The sequence below is a fragment of the Gymnoscopelus braueri genome, assembly GCF_963280865.1.
Source record: "Gymnoscopelus braueri genome assembly, chromosome: 14".
NCBI lineage: Eukaryota > Metazoa > Chordata > Actinopteri > Myctophiformes > Myctophidae > Gymnoscopelus > Gymnoscopelus braueri.
This window is the reverse complement of record NC_137619.1, coordinates 8,607,182-8,634,002: the sequence shown is the minus strand read 5'-3', so window position 1 is coordinate 8,634,002 and position 26,821 is coordinate 8,607,182. Positions and strand designations below refer to the sequence as shown.

Below are 26,821 nucleotides of genomic sequence, written 5' to 3'. Positions count from 1 at the left end.
ATCTTCCTAAAACAAAAACTTCCTTATTGAACAGCCAACTTAACATGTGACATTCAGACATCCAGAACAAATTTGGATTCTTATCCTGCATTTTTTCAAATAAAGAATTTCTTACAGGTCATTTTACAGTGGACATTGAAAACTTAAATGAAACTCATCCTCCACAACTCCCAGGTCACAAAGAACACACAATCGCTGCTCATAACACATATTATATCATTTACACAGGTATATTAGTATGTGGCCTACTTGAGATGGTAGCATCAAACTTGTTTTTCCTGTACATTTGTCAATTTTCTACATTGTTGGGTTTGTTTAAACTAGCCAGTTAACCCTTAGGTGTGAGATAAGTGTATTATCATTATTATTATTATTATTATTATTACACAACGGTGAAGCTAAGCCAATCATTAGGCTACATCTGAGGTCTTCAACAGGGGGTCCGGGACCCCTAGGGGGTCCTAAGAGTTACTACAGGGGTCGGCCGAATCTTTGTGTGATTTTTACATTAACCACTTCAACCAAGCATCCCTATTCTGAGGAGAACTTTAGCCAAAAATAGCAGATCTACAAGCACACAAGGCCTCGCACTGCAAGGCGTTGTGCGCTTGTAGATCTGCTATTTTCGACAAAGTGGTTTAGTATAGGGGGAAAAAGAGCAGACTAAGTACAGAGTGAAAGGTCAGGTTTACTAAGTAGGCCTATTGTTTAAGTGCATGGTTAAATGTCTGGAAACACACATTAACATGAATCCAACATGATAGTGCTGAGAAACAAGACTTAAGCTGCCTATGAAATCTATGAAAACATATATATTTTATACAATATATAGTGGGGGTCCCTGCTTTATCTCTCTCTCAGCCAAGGGGTCCTTGGCCTGAAAACGTTGAAGACCCCTTTGAATGATATAGAAACGAAAGGCAGGCCCTCAAAAACAGGTTTTAAGTGGAAGCAAGGTACTATGCAATATTCATGTTGTTCAGTCACATTATATCTCAAACAAAAATAATAGCTATTACATTAAATAGATCATTCACGTCATGACAAATGAAAAAGTCAAGTCTGTCTTTTTTTGGTTACAGGTTTCCAGAGTGCAAACTGTTTATTGAGACAATATGAAGTTGTGGGCTGTGTGAGGCTGCAGTTTCAGCTACTGTCAGTGGTGGTAACTAAGTACATTTACTCAAGCACTGTATTTAAATGTTGAGGTATTTGTACTTTACTTGAGTATTTCCAATTTCCATAACTTGTACTTCTACTCCACTACACTACATCTTGGATCCAAATATTGAACTTTTACTCCACTACATTTATTTGAAAACTCAAATAAATCAGATGTTGATTATTATTACAAAACATACAGTACCACTTCAACCATTTCGGCCATTTGCAAATAGCTGATCTGCAAGCTTGTAGATCTGCTATTTTCAAAAGATTTGTAGACATTTGAAAACTTGAAATGGGACATTCAGCATAATGCAAACTTTCTACTTTTTGTACTTGGAAGTAGGCCTATATTTTGGTGCCAATACTTTTACTCAAGTAAATTCGGAATTCCTGACTTTCACTTGTAACAGCATTGCAGTATTGATACTTATACTCAAGTAAAAAAAAACAGTACTTTTTCCACACCACTGTGGACTGTAACCTAGTTATAACAGTGTCATTACCACAGCCCTGATGGTCCCCAAAGACCACGCAAATAGGGCTACCCGCTCCATTCCACCCCAAGCATCAAGAACCCTGCACAGAAAGAGTGTTTCCCCCTCTTATTATCCCCGTTTATCGAGATGATCAAGGCTTATTCTGCGGCAAAAAAAAAAGATAGAGGCTGCTCACCTCTAGCAGACATGAAGCCGTCCTCCTTCTTCACCGAGATGTGGACGATCCGAGGCGAAGATCACCGACTCTCGAGTGATATTATCTGATCTTTGCTGTCGTTGCCATCATTGCCGAGATGATAGGGAGATAAAAAGCCAGCCTGCGTTTGGTAGAGCCAGACTATATACTGCACGATGGAGAGAGACATGCAGGGCGTGTCCTGGAACACACAGCATCCCTGCTAGTTTCCCACTAGTTTAAGACATGGTGCTTCTTTATTAACATTGAACATATGGCCCGGGATATAAAGTTCTAAACATCCATTCTAAAATTCCTGGTTATATCCCTGTCGATAAAAGGGTTTTCAAATGTTTGATGGGGGAATTGTAGCCTTGGTTGGATCAAGACTATCATAGATGTATTTGATCGAGTCTGACTTTTACTTTCGTATCTGCGTCTGCGAGTCTTGGACTAGCGCCCCCCAGTGTGTCCTGCATTTTCACCAGTAAAGCCCGTACAAGGAAAATATATACGGTGCTTTACCCGGTTGCCCCCAAATGTTATCTCACGCTTCGGAGTCTTTGTGCAATTTATTAGTCCGTATCTTTCAATAAATAAGTGTTTTAATCCCGTCTGTGTCGGATTCTGTCGGAAGTTCCCTCTATTCCTCAATGGGAGGCAGTGACGGGGCGCATTCGGTGAAAGCCGGAATTACACTCAATGTAAACGGGTAGTAAACGAGGGGGGGGAACTGGCGTCCGGCCACAGACGGGATTACAACACATATCTATTGAAAAATATGGACTAATACATTGCACAAAGACTCCGAAGCGCGAGTTAACATTTGGGACAACCGGGTAAACACCTTATATATGTTTTGTGTACATGTACGGAGAAGTACGGGCTTTACTGGTGAAAGTCCAGGACGCACTGGGGGGGTGGTCGCCAAGACTGTCGTAGATACGAAAGTACAAATCGGGCTCGATAAAATACATAATGATAGTCTCGATCCAAGGCTAGGGCATTGATTCGGCCAGCCTACTTTTGTTCTGTGGTGACTGCGCTGTGGTCAAAACAAAACCATGGCTGGTTGAATCATATAAAGTTCACATCCAGTGCTGCTGTCTCCGGATTCACAATACATATGAGATATGAGGAAATACTTACAGTTTTCTTTCATCTTTACCGTCATTTGACCAATGTACGCCCAAATAACCTGAGCCGGTCTCTTTAGGCTTCTGTCAGTGACTCTCACTTATTTCCCCCCTACACCATCCACTGCTTATGGTCTATGGTGAATTATGGATTACTATAGTTTAAACTATTGAACACATAAAGCCTTCTCTCAATAACAGACAAAAGACTTAAATGTGGAAATTAAACTGTAACTTCAAACCAAGTTAAGACGTTCTTAAGCTTTTTCCCCAGAGGGAATCATTTATACTTTTTCCGCCCTTTCTTCTAAGACCTAACAAATAATGTTGTCTGTGTGTATATTAGCAATTTACAGGCTATTTCTTATTCTCATTTGGACGCTTTTAATTGTGTTTTGATAAATTATCCATCCTCTTTGAATCCAGGACCCATTTCTGCCATTAAAACTGGCCTATTTAACCACCAGGTGATTTTTTTTTCTTAACTAATTAAATGCATTGATTAATGGTGTAAAGTAACTAAGAACATTTACTCAAGTACTATACTTAGGTACAGTTTTGATGCATTTTTACTTTACTTGAGTATTTACAAACATTAAAAAAATATATTTTTTTACTTCTACTCCTCTACATCTCAGAAGCAAATATTGTACTTTTATTCCACTACAATTATTTGAAAATGTTAATCACTAGTTACTTTGTAGATTTAGATTATTATTACAAAACATACATTAACCACTGTATACATTTCGGCCATTTGAAAAGAGCCGATCTACAAGCTCACAGCAATGCATGTGAGCTTGTAGATCTGCTATTTTCAAAAGATCTTTTTGAAAACTTGTGAAATGGGACATTCTGTATAATGAGTACTTTTACTTTTGGTACTTATACCAATACTTTTGTACTTTTACTCAAGTCATTTTTGAATTCCGGACTTTCAATTGTAACAGAGTGTGTTTCTACATTGCAGTATCGATACTTTTACCTAAGTAGAAAATGCGAGTAGCCTACTTTTTCCACCACTGCTAATTGACACTCGCCTCCATCTCTCTGGTCTGTGTTTGCGCGCCCCCTGGTGGTCAAACAGGGTGGCGTTTGGCTGTGGAAGTGCCACGGTGTCCATAGAGTGAACGTTCGGCGTTGCCATGTCCACTTATTATAAGCGACTCTGGGCTTGTTTTTCTGTAAAGTCGCTTGTTAATATCGGTAGTTGGCTGCGGGTTACGTTTTTTTAAGGCTTGTTTCCAAAGTGTAGTTGCTTATTTGGGCTTGTTCCCTAATGCTGTTTAAAACCCGTGGTTCTCTAACATTTTCAAGTCAAGGAACCTCAAATCAATATATATTTGTAGACACAACCTTCTGAAAATATTATAACGAATTAAAAATATATATATAATTGTACCAGAGACCCCGGCCCATACAAGATTTTGGGGATTTGAAAATATTCCTACATTTTCACTTTTTTTGGCAAGATTTCTTTGAAAATAGCCAATGTATATGGTTAAGACTAGTGCTTAAGTGGCTTCTTTGGGGCTTGTTTCCACAGACCCCGGTTGCTCGTTTCTCTCTCATAACCTGGCAACACAGTTAGACTAGACGCTGTCGTGTTGTTTACAGTGGAGGTTGCCAGAAGGAGGCCTGTGTAGAGTAGTAGAGAGTCTTGTATCAAAGCTGTTAGGTTTTACGACTTGATCTCTTGTGTCGTACGTGTGAGTGTTTTTATTTTCCCGTTCCAAGGGTCAGTCTATGAGCCGTCCACCCTGGATCGGGGCGGCAGCAACAGGAAGAAGAAGATAGAGGAATTCTCTAGATCTTCTCGTGACAAACTGCTCCAGTCCAAGAACAAGATGTTCTCCAAATTCACCTCCATCCTCCAGCACGCAGTGGAAGCGGTGAGTCCCCTCTCTGGTCTGTCTCAAAGTGTCTCCTCCTCGGGTCATAGATGTGTGGTTTATGTCGGTTAAAGAAAGAAAGGCCCCCCCCACCTCCACCCTCACTTAAAGACGTTAGCATGCTAACAATCAGCGACCCCTAGTGTTGCCAGATTTTTCGAGAGAAACGAGCAACTAGGTCTACGAGAACAAGCCCCAAAAAAGAAGCAACTAGGCTACGGCTATTTGAAAATGGCATATCTAACTAGCTCTGATTATTTTTTATATTTGTCTTAACTTATTTTCACATCTTTTTTTAATATTTTTAACAGCACAACTCTTGGCACAAATGGGGGGGGGGGTGTTCTGTGGGAAAATACATGTTAATTTGGGTCTCCTTGACAACATGAACATGTTTAAGAACCACTGGTTTAAACAACATAAGGAAACGAGCCCTAATAAGCAACTGCACTTCAGAAACAAGCCCAAAAAGACGCAAATAACCAGTATTTACAACCAACTTTACAGAACAACAAAAGCCCCAAAGTCACTTATAATAAGCAGACATGGCAACACTGCAGCTATGCCTAGTTAGGTAATCTTGGCTGATCGACGTAAACATGTCTTTTAACATGGTGTTTAACGCTATTTTTCGGTTATTATGACGTCAGAGTTGTTGTCACGTGTGTAACTGTGTTGTAATAACATGTACCAGTCTGTACCAGACGTGTCTTCTTGCCAGACATATCTGCTATCATAACAGCTGGCTAATGTTAGCTATAGCTACAACATGCTAATCTCGACATATCCTTTTAAATGAGCTGGAACCTCTTCCTGAGGATGTGTGTCAAATGGTTTGGTTAAAAATAAACAATGGAAGTTCTCTAGACAAGTTTGCTTGAAGTGGTTTAACGTTATTTATCCACCTAGCTGTTGTTAGCCTCATAGCATGTAGCATAACCTGCCTGGAACCTGTTCTTTGGAAAGATGATCTAATCAACAATGCTAATTAAGACCCATTTAAAAAAAACACTTGACTTGATGATGGGAAATGGACCCAAGTTACACACACTTATTGTTCAATACTGTATAGCTCTAATGGTGATAATTTAACATTTTATATGACCAGGCTGGGCTGGAGAAGCAGTGTACACAGACTTGATTTTGATGTTTGTTAGAGAGACATCCAGAAATCCTTTGAGAATTGCTGGCCTATTTTGGTGGTATCTGGCCAACAGGCACACTCAAATGGGTTAGGTCTGCAATCTGCATGTGGTGGAGTATTGTTAGCCAGGTATATTTTGTGATGTATGATGACCAAAGAAAACAAACCCAAAAATGCCATTCTATTCATCTTTATACAGCCCCAAATCCAAAGATTATTAAAAAAATAAAAGGATTGTTCCCAAGTTTGCTGTGCCCAGCAACCCACTTCAGTCTAATGTTGTGCCCAGCAACCCACTTCAGTCTAATGTTGTGCCCAGCAACCCACTTCAGTCTAATGTTATGCCCAGCAACCCACTTCAGTCTAATGTTGTGCCCAGCAACCCACTTCAGTCTAATGTTATGCCCAGCAACCCACTTCAGTCTAATGTTGTGCCCAGGCAGCAACCCACTTCAGTCTAATGTTGTGCCCAGCAACCCACTTCAGTCTAATGTTGTGCCCAGCAACCCACTTCAGTCTAATGTTGTGCCCATTAACCCACTTAAGTCTAATGTTGTGCCCAGCAACCCACTTCAGTCTAATGTTGTGCCCAGCAACCCACTTCAGTCTAATGTTGTGCCCAGCAACCCACCTCAGTCTAATGCTGTGCCCAGCAAACCACCTCAGTCTAATGCTGTGCCCAGCAAACCACCTCAGTCTAATGCTGTGCCCAGCAAACCACCTCAGTCTAATGCTGTGCCCAGCAAACCACCTCAGTCTAATGCTGTGCCCAGCAAACCACCTCAGTCTAATGCTGTGCCCAGCAAACCACCTGAGTCTAATGTTGTGCCCAGCAAACCACTTCAGTCTAATGTTGTGCCCAGCAACCCACCTCAGTCTAATGTTGTGCCCAGCAAAACCACCTCAGTCTAATGTTGTGCCCAGCAAAACCACCTGAGTCTAATGTTGTGCCCAGCAAGCCACTTCAGTCTAATGTTACACTGAACAAACACCTGGCTGAGACATTGACCTGATGTGTTGGTTGAATAAATATCAGACTTCAGTCTATTCCGTTTACACTGTGACTACAAATATAGCTAGCCTGTTGCACTTGCACATTATCTTGATGCTGTTTTCTTTTTCAGCTTGCCCCGTCACTGCCCTTGCAGGAGGACTTTGTCTATCACTGGAAGGCTATAACACATTATTACATAGAGACTTCAGGTGAGAACAACTTTAAACTGCACAACAGCACAGAGTACGCACACAGGACGGGCGGGCTGTCCTCCCGCGACAGACAGACCATCAGACAGACAGATAGCTGTGCGGTAGAGTTTTTCACTCTACAACAGACATGCATGCGTATTGCTATTTGAATTGAAATAAAGGTAGCCTACTGTTGTTCCTCGACTAAAGACAGATAGTGTTTGCACCACATTTAAGTATCAAAAGAAATAAATATGCATGGTCCTGACCTACACAAAGGACAGATGGGTACTGGTCAATTAACATGTTTTAGTTTGAATAGAAGATGCAAATAAATAGTATGCTACAGCTACTATTCATGTGAGTCATGTGAGTACTGACTTAGGCTGCTTTGTATAAAGTATTGCATTTGTGGAAATAATTATCGACTATTAAAAATATCGTAACATTATCTATTGTAGTTATTTATTACTTCTACACATTATTATATTACAAAGAAGATGGTGCAATTAGATCGTGAATGACAGTGCTCTGTTTCTGTGCAGTCATGTCAGTGGGATCAGATGCGCACAGTTGCATATAGTAGCCCATGCGTTCCGCCGGGACCGGAAGCGCTGCTGAACGAGAACGTGATCGAATCATTGCCGCGAACGTGAACAAAATCGTTCATTCACTGAAATGAACGTTTTTTTCCCCCACCACTGCCGGATATGTGTAACTGCACTGTTATTTTGGTAGTGTGTAATGTGGTACCAGGCTTTTTTGAGGCACGTCATAGATGTCACGCAACTTTGTTGAAGTGGTCGATGCCATCAATAAATCGGTAGATAATGATTCTATATTATTACATGTGTTCGAGAGCGCATTTGAATGACTATTACCACTCTGCTGGTAACACACTACAGACATCCAATATGGTGGTGCGTTGCACAGTCGGATGTGCAATGGAAGTTGGCACTGTGTTCCTTTCTACTCTTGACAACAGACCAGAATGCCTGTCACAGTGCATGTCCATAGATATATAAACACATTGTAAACCTTGTAAGCTGTCAGTTCACTGTCCTTACTGACCTTAGGACTAGTCCTGTCACAATTATTACATAAGTCTAATCGCAATTATTTGAGATAATCGCAATTACTTTTGCATAATCGTTTCCATGTCAAATTTATAAAAAAGCAGAAATAGCAGATCTACGAGCTTACAACGCATCACGAAGTGACACGTAAGCTTGTAGCTCAGCTATTTCTGCTATTTTTTACATGTGTAACATTATTAAATATGGCAATCATTTCTTATTTGTTATTTGTGCCCTGTGCAATTTTTTATCACGAAGCCTAAAAGGAAAACGGGTTCTTTATTTTCTTATTCATATGTTCCGATGTTCAATGTCAAACACACAGTTAAATCGTTAATCGCAATTATTTGAGTGACAATTAATCGTCAACTTAAATTTATAATCGTGACAGCTCTACAGTCCACTGTCCACCTTAGGACCGATGTCGGCCACGTCAAATCCTTTGTACATGAATTGCAATTGGCACTTATATTCACACTAGTTTCTGGGTTTCTCTCTCTCAGATGACAAAGCCCCGGTGACCGACACCAACATCCCGTCCCACCTGGAGCAGATGCTGGACATCCTGACCCAGGAGGAATCGGAGAGGGAGTCTGGAGAGACCGGGCCCTGCATGGAGTACCTCCTGCACCACAAAATCCTGGAGACGCTCTACACACTGGGAAAGGCAGATGTAAGTCAGCCCTTCTGATATAGCTACTGTAAAAAAGGATGGCACTGCCTAGAAAACGTTGTGCAATAACTGGATCAGGGTCTCCACGGTCATGAAATTCCTGGAAATATTTTGAAATTAGAATAAAACTTTTTCCAGCCCTGGAAAAAGGTTTGGAATTTATCAAGGGTCGTGGAAAAATATTTGGCTATGCATTGTTTTTGGCTATTGATTTAGTTAATAATTATTTTTTTTCCAAAACGTGTAAACATTACACGAAATATGTAACATAAGTAGTTTTTCGCCGAACAGGCTGCATGATTGCTGCCTAATGTATACCGGATGTAACAAAAAGAACAGATCTACAAGCTCACAACCTGCTGCAGCGTGATGCGTAGTTAGTTAGTACATTTTGCACGAAATTTGAAATGGAATTCTATATTCTATGCTTTATTTTTGCTACACTTCCTGTCTTTGGGCATTGCACATAGTGAGTAAGAGACTCATTATTGCGCTGAATGATCGTTATATAGGCCTGGAAATTGGGTTGAATATTCTGGGAAAGTTTTGGAAATTCATTGGTAAAAATGTGTGGGAACCCTGCTGGATAAGTTCTCTAGATGGGTGTGTGAGATTTGGTGATCCGTGTCCGCCGAAAATGTTATGTTTTAGCTTTCTGCCATGCATTTTCCATAGATGGTAAAGACACGCTAGGAGTGTTCCTCTTTTCAGCGCTGTGTTTCTGAGCTGTTGGTGGCTAGCGGTTTTGGTGGAGCACTCTTGAGCACCTCAAGTAACTGTGCACCCACCCGGCCCACATACTCCTACCCTTTCTCCTGACAGCGGAATCTTGTTTGAGATATCCCACGACTAGGATAATCGCAAAGATTCGGTTTCTGGCATACATGTTTACTGTTATGCTTTCCATTAGGTATTTCGGTTAGTCTATTTTGTACTAATAATGCAGATTATGTGACAATCGAACCTAGCAACAATCCTGTCCTGTCCACTTTTTAAATATCCAAATCGCTCCTCCATGGTGGTGGTGGATGTTTTATTTTTATCCCCTCTTCATCAGTGTCCTCCAGGGATGAAGCAGCAGGTTCTGACCTTCTACACAAAGCTACTTGGACGCATTCGCCAGCCTCTCCTGCCCCACATTAACGTCCACAGGCCTGTACAGGTAAGAGAGCCGTTGCAGTGGATGTTCCATCCAGGTACTTTTGCAAAGCGACAGGTTATGCAAGTCCGTTTTCTCTGCCTTATCAGAAACTGATCCGTCTGTGTGGGGAGGTGCTGACCGCTCCTACGGAGAACGAGGAGATCCAGTTCCTCTGCATAGTCTGTGCCAAACTGAAGCAGGACCCGTACCTCGTCAACTTCTTCCTCGAGGTAGGTTACTGTGAACAAGTGGAGCCGTAAACTCAAATGATTCATTCATCGGTTTTGCTATTTGTGGAAGAAAGAAGTTGGTTTATTAAAAAGCCAATGCTTTAATAAAGCATAGAATTCCATTTCATAGAGATGGTGTTGAATCGTGATAGTGTCCCAACTCCCTTTAAGCGATATAGAATGCCTGGTGCCTCTTTATCTTTACCTGACCTCATCTGATCTTGTTACTTGCAGAACAAGGTGAGAAGGCCTGAGACAAAGCGTCCTGAAGGGGCAGCGGGTGTGACGGAGAACCTGTCTGCCCCAGACACAGGCCAGCCCCGGGCAGAGGGATCGGTCACAGCTCCAGAGGAGCCTCATGCTGGAGCCAGCTGCAGCAGTGCAACCAGCAGCAACAACAACAACAGCAGCAACAACTACAATCTGGTCACCTCCCTGCTCAACCTCACCAGGAGCCCAGTTAGTACACACAACACACCATGGCCAGCATGGCCTTTAAAAAAAAATTGTTGGGTGTTTCCGAACAAACCTCTGAACGTCCATTTTCCCCAAAACCCATTTGAAAATTAGGTAAACCCTAGGCCTATTAAGGCTCTCATAATGTAATAATGCTTTCATAATATCTTATATATCATGCTCTCGTTATAGCGGTTGCTACACATAGCACCAATTATAGCTATATGAGGGAGGTGGGAGGGTCAATTCAGAATAATCAATACAAGAATAAGCAAATCACTTTTAACTACATTTTTATTTAGTTAAAAGAATTTAGAATTTTGGAGAGAAATGAGACAGACTCCAGTCACTGTCAAATTAGAGCACTGCAGAGGGAAGGTGTGTGTGTCCGTGTCCAGATGACGCTCATCAACGCTCGTTAATGTTATGTACATCAAGACAATTATGCTTCTGCACTGTCAAATAGGCCAACATCTAATCTAAGATTAGTGGGACTCGTTCAAATGACCACCAGTTGAGTCCCAGGACTCACTTCATTGAAAACCTAACAACATCACTGTATTATATTAGATATTATAGCTATTTTATTTTATTAGATATGTGATGTTGTTACCTGGCAATTAGTTGACTTTTGTTGAAAAAGCCTGCATATATCAGTATCGGTTGATATCGGAAAAATAAAGTTGGACAATATCGGAAAATTGGCAAAAATAAATAAATATTGGACATCCCTAATCCAAACCATTCAAACATTTAGGGCCAGCACACACACACACACACACACACACCTACCTCAGTGGAGTTTGGGAGTGTTTTATGCTGTCATGTATGCGTTTCCGTATTCATTGCTCACAATCCTTTCTCCGTCCATGTGGCTTCCCTCTGACCACTCAGGATGGCAGGGTAGTGGTCAAGGCGTGCGAGGGCCTGATGCTGCTGGTCAGCTTACCAGAGCCGGCGGCCGCCAAGTGTCTCATGGAGAACACTGAGCTATGTGAGCTCCTCACCGACAGGCTGGGGTCCTTCTACAAGGCTCTGCCGACGTCCATGGACCCCTTGGATATTGAGACAGTGGAGGCTGTCAACTGGGGGTGAGTTTCTCTTCACCTTTTTATTTACTAGATTGGACAGAATGAAAAGACGGAAGATGCCTAATGATTTCTCAATGTTAATTACATTTGCCATAGCGAAATTTTTTACATTTAATTAGTGAAAATAGCTGGTCTAAAAGCTCACAATGCATCACATGTGAACTTGTAGATCAGCTACTTTTGAACACTTTTGGAAAATCTTAGAAAATGTTAGCATATGACATAAAATAGGAACACCGAGTTGAAAGTGGTTAACAATTTAGTTAGGCTTGATTCACAAGGCCTTCCCCAGTCCAAGATAAAGGACATAGGCGTGCCTTCAGTCTTAAAGGGACTTAACTCACATATTTAAGCATTATCAGTCTCTAGAAGAGCAAGCGGTGGAAGGTCTGAGAAAATGACCCAAGGGTATTACTCAGGGTCTATGATTCACTTGCTTTGGAGACACAGAAAAAATAAATTTTCACCTGCTGTGTTATACGTATACATGATGAGTAAACCGATTGGGATGTCAGAAATTGGCAAAATGCCCATTCTGTGCCTCTAGAATTTGACAACCCGGCCATAACAGCCCACCTCTGAGACACAGCGACTAGACAGAGAGTATCTTATTGTGAGGACTGATATATGTCAGCATTAGTGAGGACTGATATATGTGAGCATTAGTGAGGACTGATATATGTGAGCATTTGTGAGGACTGATATATGTGAGCATTAGTGAGGAACAGTATATGGAGATAAGATTTAAAAAAAGGCAAAGTGTTCCTTTAAAGATAATTTAATCATGACAGATGATAATGGTTCAATTCTGTTTGGGAGAAGTACATTGTACTGAATAGATTCAATCAGTTTATGTAAGACAGTAAAGGGTCCAGGTTCAACAGCACGCTGCAGATATACATTATGTTGGAGTGTTCTTGAGCAAAACAATCAGCCCATCATTGTGTAAAATGCTCCACATGAGAGCCAGCTAAACGTAGCCTCTGGCCTGTTGTTCCTATCTATTTCAGGCTGGATGTGTACAACCTGAAGGAGGATGCTGCCGTCTTCACAGGAAAGAGAGCTCTCATCTCCTTCCTGTCGTGGCTTGATTACTGTGACCAGCTCATCAAAGAGGCTCAGAAGGTTTGAGTGCCATTTCATGCCGACTCATCCTGCAATGTGCTTCGTTGATGCGTTGCACTCAGTGTTGATTTTGACAGCAAATTTTGATTTAGTTTTAGTCATAGTCTTTTGAATAAAATCCCATTTAGTTTTAGTCATATTTTAGTCTTCTGAAATGTTTTAGTCTAGTTTTTGTCGACTAAATATCATAATATTATAGTCGACTAAATCTACACTTGATTTAGTAGACTAAAATGTATTTTGGCGGTGCCTTGATGGCGTCTTAATGGCTGATTTTACACTTGGTTGCACATAAAATGACTTGTCCATTAGTCCCTCACTAACATTTTAGTCAAGTTTTTATTTGTTGACGAAATTGCAATCTATTTAGTCTTAGTTTTAGTCATCATGGCTTAGTTTTTATTTCGTTTTTGTCAGTGAAAAAAGGTAGTCGACGAACATTTTTAGTCGACGGAATCAACACTGCTTTTACTGCTGTGGAAAAAAAAGTGTGTTTTTGTTGACAAAATTCACCCACGGCTAATTGTCGTTTGATTTGTCTTTCTCCAGTCGGCAGCTGCAGTGATGGCTAGGGCGGTGAGGGATCGATTCTTTGTGGCCGTCATGGAGCCCCAGCTTATGCAGACGTGAGTGTCATCCCTTTGAGTTTTAGCTGCATGTGTCGATACTCTATATATCTCAGTCCACTGAAGTCTTTCACTGCACTATGATGGCTTGGTTAGTGGCTGTGCATGAAGTGTCTTCATGTCAGTAACGCAGTGTCCTCCCGGCCTGTAGGTCTGAAGTGGGCATCCTGACCTCGACAGCGCTGCTGAACAGGATCATCAGGCAGGTCACCTCTGAGGCGCTGCTCCAGGAGATGGTTTACTTCCTGTTGGGGGAGGACACGGAACCAGAGACCCTGGCCACAATCACTGGAAACCCTCTGAGACACAGACTCATAGAGCACTGTGACCACCTGTCGGATGAGGTACGCATCAAATGAAATTATCATGATTTCTGCAGGGGCCAAACAACACAGTTTAGGCTTTGTTGTACCTCTTCATTTACCCATCACCGGTAGACGTTTATCCACCAAATCATCTGACTAGCAAACTAGCTTTATCTGTACTCAGTTCCATGAAAGGTGTTTTTCTAGGGCAGTCGGTAAATGATCAACACCCCCGCTACCATATAACCCTGCACCACAGATTAATAGAATAAATACAAGGTTGTGATTTAATTTAGTTTAGTGAAATAATCATAACTGACTATTAATAATGAGAGTCCATACAAACATACAAAAAGTAATAAAAAGTCAACATCTAAAATTACATTGCAAAAAATATCATGTGCAAACATGAGAGTCTGATTTGCATGACCCTACTGAGTGTACGTATGTGTTAAGGAGCCATCAATGCCAGGAAGACCTTCAAAAAGAAGAAGAGGAAGGATAAAATGATTCATCATTTTCACTGCATCATCATGCTAGATTGTGTCATTGACCCTAAATTAGATGGTAGATACTGTAGGCTGGCCAGTTAGTTAACACCACAATGACATGTTACTCGCTATGACTCCTAGTGTGTAATACAGTAGTTGTGCCAATGTGGTCCATAAACTGGTTGCCAGGTTTTATGGAACGACTTCAAGGACCCGTGAAGCGAGAACTGTGTTCTTTCAAGCCTTCGCGATATAAGATTTCATGGATCCATCTATTATGGGTGGGAGGGGATGGATTTATCCATTTAAGGAGAATCGGCCTCCTGGCAGGCAGAGTCGTGAATGCAATAACTCGCCAAGTGGGAAAATAAAGCAGTTTTTGACCTAGATTGTAGTGCCAAAGTGCTATACTTAGATGCTAGTAGCTGCTGACGTAAGTGATTGTTTAGAGTGTGCTCATGAAAAAAAGATGTCCAGTCATTTCCGGTACTTTATAATAGTGGATTTATTTTCTCACCATCAGTGTTTTGTCCAACTAAATAATCTTTAAAAAGGATACAGCCCAACAACATAAATATATGGGTATTAAATAAGGACAAATAATGACTGATCTGGACTGTTAGGGTTTGAGTGACAAATGATCTTTCTTTTGTATTCAAACAGAGGCAGCAGCAATATCCATTGCTGAAGTGCACTACTTCAACTAATTCAGTCCAAATATATCTACAAAACGCATTGTGTTCTCTGATGTGGATAGCAGGTAGAAAAGAGTATGAAGTTGCCAGGTACGACGACATATCCCCCACACAGAAACTACTGGAAAAACATCTGTTTGATTTCTATCACTTCAGAATTCAGGAGATTATAATGGGAGAAATTACCAATTGGGAGCACAGTGGGAGAAAGGGTTAAAAATAGGGAGGTAATGAATCTTTACGTGCTAAATGTGTCATTGTGGACTTAGATTTATGTCGTGGGACATCCAACCCACTGTACTTTTTTTCTTTTCTTACCAGATCAGCATCATGACGCTGCGTCTGTTTGAGCATCTGATCCAGAAGCCCAGCCAGCACATCCTCCACAGTCTGGTGCTGCGGAGCCTGGAGGAGAGGAACTACCTGGAGAACAAGCCCCAGGAGGAGAGAGAGCCTCTGGAGAACGGCCAGCCTCACGATGCTGTGTAAGGCATTGGTTCTCAAAGTGGGGTCTGTGGGGGGGGGGGGGGGGGTTCCAGGGGGTCCCCAGCAAAATGTGTTAATATAGCATTACAATAATTTTAACCTTTTATACTTTGGCTATTCAAAAATAGCAGATCTACAAGCTCACAGCGCGGCACCAAGTGCCACGCTATGAGCTTGTAGATCTTGCTTTTTATTTATTTATCGTGAACATTTGTGCAAACCTTCTGGGGGTCCTTGGAACAAAATATTTCAGATGGGGTTCCGCAGCCAAATACATATAATCTTGGGGGCCCTTGACATGAAAAGGTTTGAGAACCACTGGTGTAAGGACCCCCATCCGCATCCTCCTTGTCTGCATAACAAGCTTTCTGTGGATGACCCTAATACTCAGACACAACTTTAGTGTAAATAAAGTGAATGCATGTGTTCTCTCTCACACCTCAGGCTCCTACCATGCCAACAGTGCCACACTCTGTCTGTCTGTGTTGTGTTTCAGTAAAAACAACTCAGTGGGGGGTATGGGAATGTTTTTCAGAAACAGATGGTCATAAATTAATTAATCCAGTGCACTAAATCCTGAAGGAATAGTTTTCAAAAGTAACTAAATATAAAGTAGTTTAGTTTTTGATGCATTCTAATTGATTGACTTTCATGTATTTCTGTTATACATGTTACTTGAAAATGTTAACAAAACAAATGCAAATAAATTAATTCCTCAATGTTTAGTATTGGGTTTCATAAACAAAAATGCAAGGGGTGTTTAATAGGCACTGAATATTGAAGTATGTTTTTAACATGGTTCTTGACAGGGATCTGGAGGAGGACCCGCTGTTTGGCGATGACCTTTCTCCAGGCAGCAGACTGTCCAGTTCTGATTGGCTAAGCTCCTCTCCACAGCAGAGTCCTGACCACTTAAAGTCTGATGGGAAGACGGAGGTCCACAAGATTGTCAACAGGTGTGCAGACTGTTCCTATAGCATGTGACTCCTAATGTGTCAAATATGTCGTTGTTCCGGTTTGGCTTTTAGTTATATAATGTTTTATGTTTTCCTGCAGTTTCCTGTGTTTGGTGCCTGATGAGGCCAAGTCATCGTATCACGTGGAAGGCACAGGCTATGACACCTACCTACGAGATGCCCACAGACAGGTCAGACTGAACACAACGTCTAATGGTATTTAGTCACTTAATGGGCAGTTTTACATGGCTGTTTCCAGAAATAAGCAAAAAAAAGTAAATAAAGTTAAAACATCCCCAAATTAATATATAATATGTAAAGTTAAAGGGATAGGTCGTTTTTGTCGCATTCCTAAGCCAATAATTTGATGACCGGCAGAGTCAATGGAGACTCTTTGTGTCTCCTACCGGACACTCCACCGGTCATCAAATTATTGGCTTAGGAATGCGACAAAACAAAAAAAAACTCCATGAATTCAAGGCTTCATGGGGTGAGTAATCGATAGGAAAAAAGTCATTTTGGGCTTGAACTATCACTTTTAAGGAAAAAACTAAAAATAAATACAATTTCTGCTTCCGGTCCAATACATTTAAGCTCGCCAAAGCCCGTTCTCCATCCCTGTTCACACGTGTACTTCTGCCTTTTAGTTTGTTAATCCTTGACCCCCCTGTTTCAGCCCTTCGTCTTCAACCCTGTTTCACCCCTTCGTCTTCAACCCTGTTTCACCCCCTTGCCCCACTTCATCCCCGACCCCAAATCACCCCTTCATCCCTCTGTCCTCGATCCTTATACAGTACATACCGTCCTCCATTTTCAATAAGTTCATAGTGGTGTGTCCTTGGTTAGCACAAGGTTCCTGTGTGATTGAAGCACCAACACAGAGATACATCATCCATTGTATGTATAACAGATAATGAATGCAGACCATCTTCTATCTCCTCAGTTCAAGGACTATTGTGGGGTGTGTCTACGATGGGACTGGCGAGGGAGTCCAAAGCCTATTGAAAAGTGTAACCTGGACACCCCCTTCTTTGAGGGCCACTTCCTCAAGGTCCTTTTTGACAGAATGGGACGTATCCTGGATCAGGTGAGTTTGTTACCCCACACAACACCTTTAGAGGGGCCATTAAAGCCACAGATGAAGACATCCATGTTGCCCTTGATCATTAATATTTCACAGTAAAATTCACACTACAGTGAAGAGCCTCTAACAGCCTATCATGACGTGTCATTAGGATCACGCCGTGCTTGATAAATGATTAAGTATCCGTGGACAATATTTCTAGCATACACATTATAATTGTTTTTAAGTGGAAAGGGTTGGCGTAGATATGAACTCACTTTGATGTTTTTCTTTCTTGCAGCCCTATGACGTAAACCTACAGGTGACCTCTGTGCTGTCGAAGCTGTCTTTGTTACCTCACCCCCACATGCACGAGTATCTGCTGGACCCCTACATAAACCTGGCCCCTGGCTGCAGGTCTCTCTTCTCTGTCATTGTCAGGGTAAGTCACAGCTGGATGACGCAATGTTAGGTTAGGCCTGTCACAATTATTACATCATCGTCTAATCGCAATTATTTGAGATAATAGCAATTATTTTTGCATAATCATTTCCATGTTGAAAAATGTTCACATTTTCAAATATATATTAAAAAAAGCAGAAATAGCTGATCTACAAGCATACAACGCGTCACGTAATCTTGTAGATCAGCTGTTATGGAGACTTGTCCTACCTTTTTATTTTCAAGTCGCCAGCCAGCGCAGAGACGGATAAGTTGAGACGCATGTTCCAATTCAAGGGTCCAGACAGTGTTTGTAATCGTACAGCGTTGTTTAACAAAACAAACTTTTAAAAAAACTTTCGTTGTGGTGTGTATAAATAAATCAGTGTAAATGTAAGTTCAATTCAATATATAAAGTAACAAACAAACAATGTCTTCTTAATAAATGGTGTCATGTGTTTGTTGCCGTCCTCACTCAGGCTTGTCCAAAGTCCAAACATTTCCAACTGTCCCCGACAGTCTGTCTGTCATTCCTTAATCAAAGGGTTCCGGCCACCTGTGGGATCTATTGCACCGCCCAAGCAGCGGGGGGCAGCAACGGGTTTATTGTTGGGACCAACAGTGAATAAAATATAAATAACTAAATTGGCTCTAACATCAGCTATTTCGCCTATTTATGTATAAAATGATTACATATGTCTATAATGTCTTTGTATATTTAAGTTATTTGTCATATTTGCCCTGTGCAAAACAATGTTCCGATGTTCAATGGCCAAACACACAATTAAATCTTAATCGCAAGTATTTGAGTGACAATTAATCGTGCTTAAATTTGTAGTCGTGACAGCAGTATGTTAGATGTGGATAATATTTGGTGCTTTGGGGAGCTCGTATGTGCATGGAATCAGTGCATTTGCTGTTTATTTACCGTTTGTCTATATAGGTGGTCGGAGATCTTATGTTGAGAATTCAGCGTATCCCAGACTTCACACCCAAACTCTTGCTAGTGAGGAAGAGATTATTGGGTCTCGAGCCAGCGGGTATCAAGTGAGTACTTCTTAAACTTAACCGCCTCTAGGGATGCCAGGATTAAAGTGCTTAAACTAGACCAGTGGTTCTCAAAGTACCCCTATAACTCTGAGAGTGTACAAATGGAACCAAATGGACCCTTATGGGTCCATTTGGTTCCATTCATACTCTCTCAGAGTTGCACACCTGCAAGGGTCCATTTGGAACCCTGTCAAGGAACCGTGAGGGTCCCTGGGACCACACTTTGAGCACCACTGATCTAGACCAACTTTGTGCATTGAGTTCTTCTGACTCCACGCCTGTCCGTCCGTCCGTCCCGCTTACAGTATCGACCACACGACGTTATTGGAAGGGGTCATCGTGCTGGAGGAGTTCTGCAAGGAGCTGGCCGCCATCGCCTTTGTGAAGTTCCACGCGACCGCCTCCTCCTCCTCCTCGCCCTAACCCTCTCCCCCCCCCCCCCCAGCCTAGCCTAGCCTAGCCGCCGTGGGCCAGGCTGGCGGGACGGCCAGGGACGAAACTGTGCCCTCGGGCTTTTTGAGGTATTGGTGGCACAGGGTCAAAACGTCCATCACCACTAAGCTGGTCATCCCTCCAAGACTGTTAAACCACATGGAGCGCAGGTTTCATCAACCCTCCCTTACGGTCCCTGGGCTCCCCCCCCCCCCCCCAGAGAAGAGAGTCTCTGGCTTTAGCCCGTGGCAGGTCAGAGCAAAGAGACACTGCCCAGTAGGGGGCACTATGGGAGAGCAGGAGGGTTGTTTGAAGGTGAAGAGAGGTTCTCTGGACATTTGAGCTGAGGTATAGCCACCCACACCTTTTTTTATTCTCTCTCGCCCCTCTCCTGTCCTCCTCTTACTTCTCACTAGCCAAAAGGAGACTGTAGCTGCCCCGTATTTACATATTTTAATGGAGAAAAGAGATCTGTGTGTGTGTGTATGTGTATTTATTTCTGGTTCCAGTCAGTGTCTGTCTGTGTGCGTCAATGCCTTAGTGTGGAATTCACACCTTTCAGTTACAGGTTTCCTTTTGAAACTTTTTATCTTAAACCCTCGTTGTGTTGTCTGTCTGATGACTTTAAGAGGCTGTACAGAATAATGCCCTCTATTCCTGTTATCCACTATATACTTAATTGTTTGCAGAACATTTGCAGAAAATTGTGAAATGGAGCTTTAGTATCAAAGATACTAGACTCGTGTTTTGATTTAAAAGCCAAGCCCTCCTATTTATTGTTTCCTTTGCTTTAAGGTTGCCTTTCAACTACTATTTCTTTGTAATAGAAAACAAGATACAATTTTAACAAGACTAAGAAGATGCTTATGGGTTAATTTGCAGTTTTTCTTAGGTTGTCATATTGCTAGTGCTCTCCAACCTAATCTGTCACAGTATATAGACAGTGAGTCTCATCAGTATCACCCACAGATGTCACCAGTCTTCACATTTAGTTAAATGTGGATATATCCTTTAGATAAATATACAGTATGTGAATTTGCACATGGACCTCTCTATACATTGCACTTGTTAAGTGTCAGAATGAATATTTTTGATGGGGTGTCAAATTGGCATAATTATGTGGAACTGGAAAGAGACCTTTTTGCTCACATCCATGTTATTCCTTTCTAGGATTAATGTTGCTTTACAAATGCATACTGTTTGCATTCATCGCTGAGCATACCAGTGTTTTCTTTACCGTTACACTTTTTTTTTTGTTGTGAGTTTGAAGGTGGCCCCTTTAAGTAAGGGGAGGATGTTCATGTCTAAAGCAGTGATGTATGGCAGATCCTGATCATTGTATTGTGTGCTTCAGTCCACCTCATACAGTAGGTCGGTTTTTATCTAAGATTTTGATTCAACTACATAGTACTGCATATGAATAGACCTGCAAAATCTCTTCATATTATTATGTCATTATTTCCATATATTAACAGTATTGTTCCCCACCATGGTCTTAGATGAAGAGGTGGTGAACCTGAAAGTGCGTGTGTTTATATAGTTTTGGTTTGGTGGTGTAATGCCTGGGTGTTTGGTAACTTTGAATCAAAGTCTCACCTCATCACGCACTATATCCATTCATGTTTTCAGTCTACATGTAACTTATGCTGGTGCTCACCATAATGCTTCCCCATCTGAATGTCTCCATGATATGAATGCTAAGTGTGTATTTGGGATTGAGCGTGTTTGTGTGTAATATAATAACTTGCTGCATAGGATAGGTGTGACTTCAATCCCCCCCCATACACACACACACACCACACAACTCATGCACTAACCCATCTAAGCACCTAAGCTGCATATGCAAATGTTTGCATGAAATCAGATTTGCACATTGTCCTCATCTTTGTTCATAATGTACATATACGAACACACACAATATTGTTTCTCACTTCTTTTTTTTCATGAACCAAAAAGAAAAAAACAAATGAAACGAAGGTGTACCTTTTTCAGGAGAAACGTTTCTATTTTAAAAAGGAGAACATCTTTTTTATTCCTAGTCATGCACATTTTTTATCAACCGTTTCCAACCTGTCTTGTATATGTACTATATTAATATATATATATATATATATAGTAACACAGCAATAGTGATATTGCCCAGTGTAATGCATGCGTCGTTTTCATTGGTAACAAAAGAAAGCGGACAATGATTTCTAAGCTGTCAAGCACTTTCTTCTTAAGACACTGACGGGGAAACACGATGTCTTACTTCACACTGTGGGTCTCTATGAAGACTTCTACAATAGAGGCATCATGGAGGTGTCTGCTTCGCTTGGGCTCAGTAGTGTCTGTAGGGTGGGGTTTGTGTAAAAATGTACAGGACTTGTATTTCCTTCCTTAAAACAGTGGTTCTCAACCTGTGGGTCCCCATAGGACAGTGAAGTGACAATTTAAGAACTTTTAATACCTAATACCACAAAAAAAAAGACCATTATACTGCATCAAAAGTAATCGACAAACTAAACTATAAAAACTGGTCAAACATTGGCCAAATTGTCAAATAATATAAGAAAGAGGCAAAATTGTGAAAATAGCCGATCTACAAGCTCTCAATGCGAGGCATTATGAGCTTGTAGGTCTGCCATTTGTGGAACTGAGTCAAACATTTATTTTGGGGCGTCGCGGCCTGAAAAGGTTGAGAACCACTGCCTTAAAAGGTAGTTGTAGAACATAAGTATCGCAACTAATGCCAATATGTTTTTTTTTGTGTCTCAGCTTAGACCAATCACTGTATCATGTGGATACATTCTTTTATTCATATCCCGACTTTTGTTGCTGCTTTACTCTGGTGGGAAATGGAGGGTGTTTATTTGTATTATTTGGGCATACTTCTCTTTCGCTCTCAGTTTGAGTTTTCAGTCGTTGTGCAATGCATAATTTATATGTTTACGGTGCATGCTCATTCTTCATGCATCCACTGCTTCTAGGGGTAAATTTAAGTGATTACTGCAGTCTTTTTTCTCATGCACTCAGGGCATTGCTTCATTTATTCCTCTTTAGACATCTCCGGTTATTGCCTGCTACCATACATACCATGTATTACATTCTATTCAGGACATTATGGCTTTGTTTAACCTTCTCCGTCCCATTAATAAAAACAATGCTTTCTTCAGTAGGCGTTATCATCACTGCTTGAAACGCTCATTTTCATGTTTCATTCAGTTATTTTATTACAAAAAGAGTAATCTGTACATGTATGATATTACATAAAAACCTAAAACAAACAGTAACTGTTCTCATGACAAAGTGAAAAAAAAGACTAATACCACTCAGTAAATTCCCAGAAAACTATATTTTAGAAAAACACCGGATCATTTAGGAGAAACTGATGAATGTAAAATTGGCTATCAAATATTTACCATTTCATTATAACAATGTCAGCTAACATCATAAAATGGACAGAGCAGGGTGGCCTATTTACACAAAGACTAAATCCTGAGTTACACTTGAGCATTGTGTAGCACACGAAAAATAGCAGCTGTGCAACGTGTCATGGGAGCTTGTAGATCTGCTATTTTCGCTGTGTGAAACTAAGTACAAATCAGGCATGAGTGAAGCAAGACAATGTCCTGGTACCTAGGCCTGTCACAATTATTACATAATCGCAATTATTTTTGCATTTAGTTTAAAAAGCAGAAATAGCAGATCTACAAGCTTACAACGCATCACTTCGTGAGGCGTTGTAAGCTTGTAGATCAGCTATTTCTGCTAGTTTGACATAATAAAAATGATTTTTTGAATATTTCAGTTATTTGTCATATTTGCCCTGTGCAATTTTTGATAACAAAGCCTAAAAGGCTTCATATGTTCCAATGTTCAATGGCAAACACAATTATTTGAGTGACAATGAATTATCAACTTAAATGTGTAATCGTGACAGCCCTACTGGTACCAGTGCCATCACATGATGGCAACATCAGCTGGCATGGCGTCATTGTCCCCCGTCACATTCTCTTTGGATGCCAGTCCACCCTGCTCAGTCATCCTGCTAATTCTGTAACACTGAGACAAACATGTTCGTGTCCCCGAGGGAGTGGCAGTACAACATACAAAAAGGTCCAAATTAAAAGGTGAGATAGATAGCCTGCAAAAGAAACAGTTACATTTCCCTCGATATATGAATGTGTCTTTTGAAATCAGCCATGTAAAAGAGGCACTGCGGTGCAGAAAGAAGGCTCTCTAGGTCTCACTTGGTTCAGCCTTTAAAAATGATTGCTGCAATTAACGTTCATAACAGATTGCAGTCAGCTATAGGGCCTTCAGATTGTACTGGAAAATATATATTTCTCAAAAGCACCTGAAACATCGCTTTGCCGAATTGATTAATCTTGTGATCCATACAAAAACGTTCAAATCCTATGCCAGTGTAATGTCACAGTAGTGAAACTACAGGAAATGAGATTGAGAGAGACAACCATACAAAGAAACGCCAATGCCTTTATGTAGTACTGAAGTGGCAGTACCACTATCTTACAGTGTTTATGCCTATTTATGATAAAAGAACAGTGTTTTTTATCCAATGCCCTGTTTGGAAGTGAATACTTTACAGAGAAGTAAAGTCACTCATAGCTGCAGTCTGGTACTCGTAGCAGGGCAACAGGTTTATGATGTAACCAAATCAGCCAGCATTTAGAAGTAAAATGCATTGCTTTGCAATTGCTTTGTTATTCTTAGTTGTTTGGCACCATCAGATCATGGGAGGATGTAATCTCTCTTAAATATAAAGAAAGACCCAATTTTTTAGCTCTACTTGTGGCACCGTTTTGTTGGTGTAAATAAATCAAGCAATATCTTGTCAAAAGGACAGCCAGCATGTTAACCATACTGTATTAATAACTCATGTTAGCCATGAGTTTCAAGTATTTAACCACAGATTGTACCTTTTTTTTAAGAAGAGTGGAGAAAGATGGCCCTGTATTTAGATTGTTGCTGAAACCCAGGCTCTGATAAATGTTGCCGTCAACATTTTCCCATTACTGACGCACTCCACAATATTCCTAGATTCCTCCCTGAGGAAGCCTCACATTATGCTTCTGGGTCGTTCCATACATGGACATTCATGGTTCTTTATGGACAAAGACAGCAATGGAACTGTAAATGTGTAACAGTTTGCAGCACTGAGGAAAAACTCCATCCTTCAAAAAGGGAATCGTCACAATCAAAAACATAAATATTCAGCATTCTCGTTCCATTTTGTTATGAAGTGTACTTATTAAAACCGTTCTTGAACTCGACTCCTGCCAGAATGACAGCAAATCAACACATGTTGTTGTTATATTACATTAATTTACATATCATATGTGTAAATCCTTTTTTTTCCTTTTGCATGTACATACAAAATAGCTACATAAAAAAAAACCTACATGCTGTTGCACAAACTAAAAACAGGCTTACAAATACAAGGTTTTTGATAAAAATAAAAAAAAGTATTTACAATTCCAATGTCTTAAGTGAATATCCATTTCCCCGCCCATTTACAAACCCCAGATATGCACACGCTGTGCACAAAACACTGACTCACACTCAAACATTCAGTCAAAATGAATGTCTTTGGCTGAGTGTGAAGCTGTCACACCTGCAGTATGTAGCCATTACAGATTTTCCACAAAATAAGCAACACACGCACACACACAAAAAATAACACCTTCTATGGTATAGAAAATAGGCTCCAATGAAGGATGTAGTGAACACCTCGATATATTTCTATGCTTTTGCGAATATACTATATATATATATATATATATATATATATATATATATATATATGTATATATATACTAAAACATATACTCACAAGGGTCAGCCACACATATGCCCTTGAATGTGATGCAAAAAAAATCTGTGGGAAGGCATCAATAAATAGAGATGTCAGTCCATCTGTGTGTCCCTTAAGGCAGCTCCGTCAGTCAGTCAGTCGCTCTTAGAGTTCTGTGCTGCGTCCAGGTTGACCACCTGTAGCTCCGTCAGGTTACTGCTGCTGCCGCTCGACTGCTGTCCAATCACCATCTGGAACACACCCACAGCCTCATTAGCATACCGGGTGCCGGGAGGGGGGTCACAACAGAGCTCTGTGCATGCCTAATGGAGTAACCATGCGTCTGTATCTCGGCGCCATTTTGGAGAAGGCAAGCTTCCTGACAACTGGCCAATTACAGCGCTTCTTTCTTGGCAGAATCTAGTTGTATAAAAAATATAACAGAATTGTTTTATACAGCTAGATTCTGACAAGTCCCTGAAAAGACGCGCTCTGATTGGCCAGGAGTCAGGAAGCTTGCCTTCTCCAAAATGGCGGCCGCGATACAGGTCGCTCCAATGACCTGCAGAGGCCAATGAGGTATCTAGGTTTCGATATCTATGGGATTAACCACATGAACCCTAGCATCCCTATTCTGGGCATGTCAAGAGATAATGGGCAAAAATTCTGCAAAAAACAGCAGATCTACAAGCTCAGTGCCTCGCATTGTGAGCTTGTTAGATATAGGGTTAACCCTCTGGCGTCTCACATTTTGTTTTTATAATGCAATTTGAATGGGTCATGGGGTCATGTGGGTCATGGGTCATGGGTGTCCTGGCCGAATTCATCATGGTCTGTAATTTTTGCCAAAATGAATTTATTTCATCCTATAGGGAGAAAAAAAAGGGTAGAATAATTTATAAATGTATTCCCTGAAACAACCATTGGCTTATAAAGTCTACCAAAACATAATTATGACTCAATCACATGGTCAATCACACAACACACAGACAACATTGTATGATTTCAGTTACAGGATTGAGTATATTCTCATTCCACTACAACATTATCATTATTACCAAATATTATTAACAACAAATTTGAATTGACTATGAGCCCTTTGACCCACCACAACAAAGACTGTGCTGGTTATCCTGAAGACTGACTCATACTTAGTTGTGCACTGGTGTCGCACACACCGCAAATAGCACAACACCAACAGCTCACAATGCTTGTGCTTGTGCTTCGCGCTGCAATGCGTCGGTGTGCTTGTAGAACGGCTATTTTCAGCAATGGTGGAAAAAGTACTCAAATGTTTTACTTCAGTAAAAGTATGGATACTGCAATGTAGAAGTACTCTGTTACAAGTAAAAGTCCGTATTTCAAAATTTACTTGAGTAAAAGTACAAAAGTATTGGTATCAAAATGTACTTAAAGTACCGAAAGTAAAAGTACAAAAACGTTTGAAAATGGCAGATCTACAAGCTCGTGAGCTTGTAGATCGCCTATTTT

General features: G+C 40.9%; 3 protein-coding genes across 6 annotated transcripts in view; 1 reads left to right on the top strand and 2 right to left on the bottom strand.

Annotated features, from left to right (window-relative positions):
- Window positions 1–2,283, bottom strand: part of ablim1a (actin binding LIM protein 1a) — an 89,248-nt gene extending 86,965 nt beyond the window's left edge. Inside the window, exon 1 of the mRNA XM_080448645.1 lies at window positions 1,840–2,283. Coding sequence (XP_080304771.1) covers window positions 1,840–1,852 — 13 coding nt within the window. The 5' untranslated portion in view covers window positions 1,853–2,283. The remainder of the gene's footprint in view (window positions 1–1,839) is intronic.
- Window positions 2,284–4,430: 2,147 nt separating this feature from the next.
- fhip2a (FHF complex subunit HOOK interacting protein 2) lies at window positions 4,431–21,983 on the top strand. Its single transcript, XM_080450223.1, has 17 exons — window positions 4,431–4,867; window positions 7,136–7,214; window positions 8,776–8,945; window positions 10,003–10,107; window positions 10,194–10,316; window positions 10,551–10,775; window positions 11,667–11,863; window positions 12,874–12,988; window positions 13,538–13,614; window positions 13,766–13,958; window positions 15,427–15,590; window positions 16,401–16,547; window positions 16,648–16,738; window positions 17,491–17,634; window positions 17,912–18,052; window positions 18,995–19,098; window positions 19,407–21,983. The coding sequence occupies exons 1-17, from the start codon at window positions 4,823–4,825 to the stop codon at window positions 19,522–19,524; spliced, it is 2,238 nt and encodes a 745-aa protein (XP_080306349.1). The 5' UTR covers window positions 4,431–4,822; the 3' UTR covers window positions 19,525–21,983.
- The window catches only part of srfa (serum response factor a), a 41,137-nt gene continuing 35,012 nt past the window's right edge, over window positions 20,697–26,821 (bottom strand). For all 4 annotated transcript variants that reach the window (XM_080450228.1, XM_080450225.1, XM_080450227.1 and 1 more), the window contains exon 8: window positions 20,697–25,581. In XM_080450228.1, the coding sequence (XP_080306354.1) occupies window positions 25,544–25,581 (38 nt within the window). In that variant the 3' untranslated portion in view covers window positions 20,697–25,543. The remainder of the gene's footprint in view (window positions 25,582–26,821) is intronic.

Excerpts from the sequence above, each read along its gene's own strand:
- fhip2a (XM_080450223.1), top strand. The coding sequence starts at position 4,823 with ATGTTCTCCAAATTCACCTCCATCCTCCAGCACGCAGTGGAAGCG. Across the intron at positions 10,317-10,550 it reads TCGTCAACTTCTTCCTCGAG|AACAAGGTGAGAAGGCCTGA; the intron begins GTAGGTTACTGT and ends TGTTACTTGCAG. Across the intron at positions 18,053-18,994 it reads TCTTCTCTGTCATTGTCAGG|GTGGTCGGAGATCTTATGTT; the intron begins GTAAGTCACAGC and ends TTGTCTATATAG.